We start from the raw sequence: 3,016 nt of genomic DNA, 5'->3' as shown, positions 1-3,016 counted from the left end.
ATGGAAGTGGTGGTTCCTTCGTTAAGAGTGATGAAGCAGAATGAATTAGAACCAGAGCTCTACACGGAAGCAATGATTATGGAACTAGAAGATTTGGATGAGTTGAGAATGAAAACGTTTAATGCTTTGATACTTCAGAAATCCAAGGTGGCTAGAAGTTGCAATAAGTGCGTGAATAAGAAAATATTCGAGGAGGGAGACGTGGTTTGGAAGGCAATTCTACCCCTCGGATCTAAAGATCGGGAATTCGGTAAATGGTCGCCCAATTGGGAAGGACCGTTTAAATTTCATCGAGTGTTGGATGGAAATTCATACTGGTTGGCGAGTCTGGATGGTGAACCACACAGGAGGTGCATCAATGGCAAGTACTTGAAGCATTATTACCCCAGTAGTTGAGTAGGTATATCGGATATAAATGGTTCATGCAGTTAGGTGTAAGGAAGTCTGGTACAGAGTAGGCTAGATGGCCACTTGGTTTGAATCTGTCATATTAACTTGTAAGAAGTTCTGTAAAGAGGGGAAGAATAGACTTTCAGTCATTCTTTGTTAAACTTGTTTGCAAATAGTGGTGGAGCATCTGTGAATAAATAAAAGAAATTTGCTCATGGAATCTTTTGCAACTGATGTGTTTTTTAAGAGAATGATATGTTGTCTTGATAGCCGAATTGATGACGTGTAGAGTGTGTTGATTATATATTGGAATCTTTTGCAACTGATGTGTTTTTTAAGAGAATGATATGTTGTCTTGATAGCCGAATTGATGACGTGTAGAGTGCGTTGATTATATATTTCGATACTTTGATGTTAATTGGAAAGTATGGGTGACAATGAGCAATGGTAAGATCTTGTGGTGATATTATTGAAGGAAACATGCTATTTAGCCGTTGTGTTTCTTCTAAGTTACTTTTACAAAAATTTGGACGGAGTTTCCCCTGTAATCTTGACATCCCAGAAATAAAAATCTGTACAAAAACCAGTGGACAAACCCAAGCAACGGATATGATATAATTCCATCACCCAAAATTTAACAATAAGCCAAATCATGGTAAGGAAATACAACAAATTAAAAGAACTACCATAAGACGGTCTGAGCATCGAACAAAAAAACACACTGAAATGTTAAAAGGTAGTGCATGAGCATTTAATAAAGATCAAGATGGCGTAATTCCTCCCACTTAGACAGGCACTCTGCCCAAGTATGTTCCGCTGTTTACAGGGAGTCTTCCCACTGTTGATATGCATTTTTTTGACTTACTAACTCTTCTCCCTAAGCCTTGGATATCAACCTTGAGTTTATCAGTGGAAGCCTTTAAAACCTCACTGTCATGTAGAAGGGTTACCATGTCAGCTTTGTGTTGGGCGAGTTCTATCTCTAACTTCTTCACTAATTCTTCCTTGGCGTCAAACTCCGCGTTTTTTTGATGTAAAATGGACAGAGCGATTTTTCTTTCAGAGAGCATGCCATCCAATTTCTTTTTTTGCTTCTTGAAGTTCTGCACCTGAATTACATCTCCGAACACGTAGAACTTGAGTCCTGAAAAGCCGAGAATATGGTTGGCAAAGCATTCAGCACGTCATGTAGTAGGGATAGGGGCAAATCAAGGCTGCTTTTTAAAATGGACACAGCAGAAAAAATGGTGGTTTTTTTCAGGTCCCCTAAGGCATTGAGATTCATGTTCAGAAAATGCCGCAGTGAAGCTTTTGCGGTGGCTAGCTTCAAGACAGAGGGGAGATTCAAAGAAGAGGCCACATGGGATGGTCCTGAGTCTAAGAAGCTGAAGTCGAAGTCCAAAATCTCTTCGACAGAAGAGACCATCACCCGCCGTGTTGATAAATCCTACAATGACAAAGAGGAAGTGAGATCCAAATGCTAACGAAAAGGAAGAATATAATGGTTATTACCAGAGATTGAGAGCCGATCGTCAGAGGTTTTTATGCCATGTCATCAGAATGACTTTTTGGGAGAACTTTGCTGCGTTTAAGTGAGGCCAAAGGAGTAGCCAATCGGACATCATCATCTGACTCGGTTTCTTGATCAGCAGAAGGACCAGAGGTTGAGGAGGAGCTATCACTTTCCACTATCATAGTACCAACCATAGGAGCGGAAGTGAGTGGGGGAATTGCATGAGGCAGTTGGGTGGTGGATCGAGTTCGTCTCCTCAATGGTTGAACCACAGATTCCTTTTTTCCTCGTTTAGGGGTATGAAATTTGGCAGGGACAACTTGTGGTTTTGTACCTTTTTTGTTGTTTCGGGCAACTGACAGATCCAGTGCTTTTCGAACATCTTGAATACCTGCAAAAGAAACATAACACATCTTAGGCAGTGACTATAACAAACCACAACAAAAGTATAAGAGCTAATGCGAGTACCTGAAAGCTTTAACGTCGTGGGAACAAGAGAAGTGTACCTTACAGCCCACCAATCAAAATAACCGTCTGATACGGTAATGGGATGTTAAATAATAGGGTTCTTGAAGAGTTTCTCTTGCTCGGACAAATCAATGAGAGACAATGAAGTGAACTTTTTCTGGGAAAGTTCTGTTTTCATCATGTCGTTGATGGAATGTGGCAGATGCAACTGTTCTAGAAGGGAAACTCCATCACAAACTGAGCTGAGAAGGGTACGATGCTGGATTGTAAAGCTCAAAGTAATGAGTGCTTTGATCACGAGATGTCCCATCACACACTAAGAATCTTGGGTGAAGAATGGTTACTCGGACAGCATCGACAATGGATTGTGCAGCAGTCCTCCTCGCAATAGCCATGTGTTCAATCCACGGGTAATCTTCGACCTTAATTGTGAAACAAAGTAGACGACGGGCTGGCCTATCAAATGGTAAGGACTGAAGGAAGGAAAAAGTATCCGCGACAGTGAAGTCACTTTGACAGGACATAAGGTTCTTCCACGACAAATGTTCAGTGAGAGAGCCAGGAGGAGATGCTAGTTCAGGGAAGTAAGAAAACAGCCATATTTGAAGGATCCACATGGCTCCGTTGAGCTTAGAAAGGGGTGTG

The 3,016-nt window shown here is 41.2% G+C and overlaps 1 protein-coding gene across 1 annotated transcript; it reads left to right on the top strand.

The window, feature by feature from the left end:
• On the top strand, nt 1-396 carry LOC142523723 (uncharacterized). Its single transcript, XM_075627456.1, has one exon. The coding sequence runs from the start codon at nt 1-3 to the stop codon at nt 394-396; it is 396 nt and encodes a 131-aa protein (XP_075483571.1).
• Nucleotides 397-3,016: the final 2,620 nt, after the last annotated feature.

The sequence above is a fragment of the Primulina tabacum genome, chromosome 14, assembly GCF_025594145.1.
Source record: "Primulina tabacum isolate GXHZ01 chromosome 14, ASM2559414v2, whole genome shotgun sequence".
Classification (NCBI taxonomy): Eukaryota; Viridiplantae; Streptophyta; class Magnoliopsida; order Lamiales; family Gesneriaceae; genus Primulina; species Primulina tabacum.
This window is presented reverse-complemented; position numbering and strand designations above follow the sequence as displayed.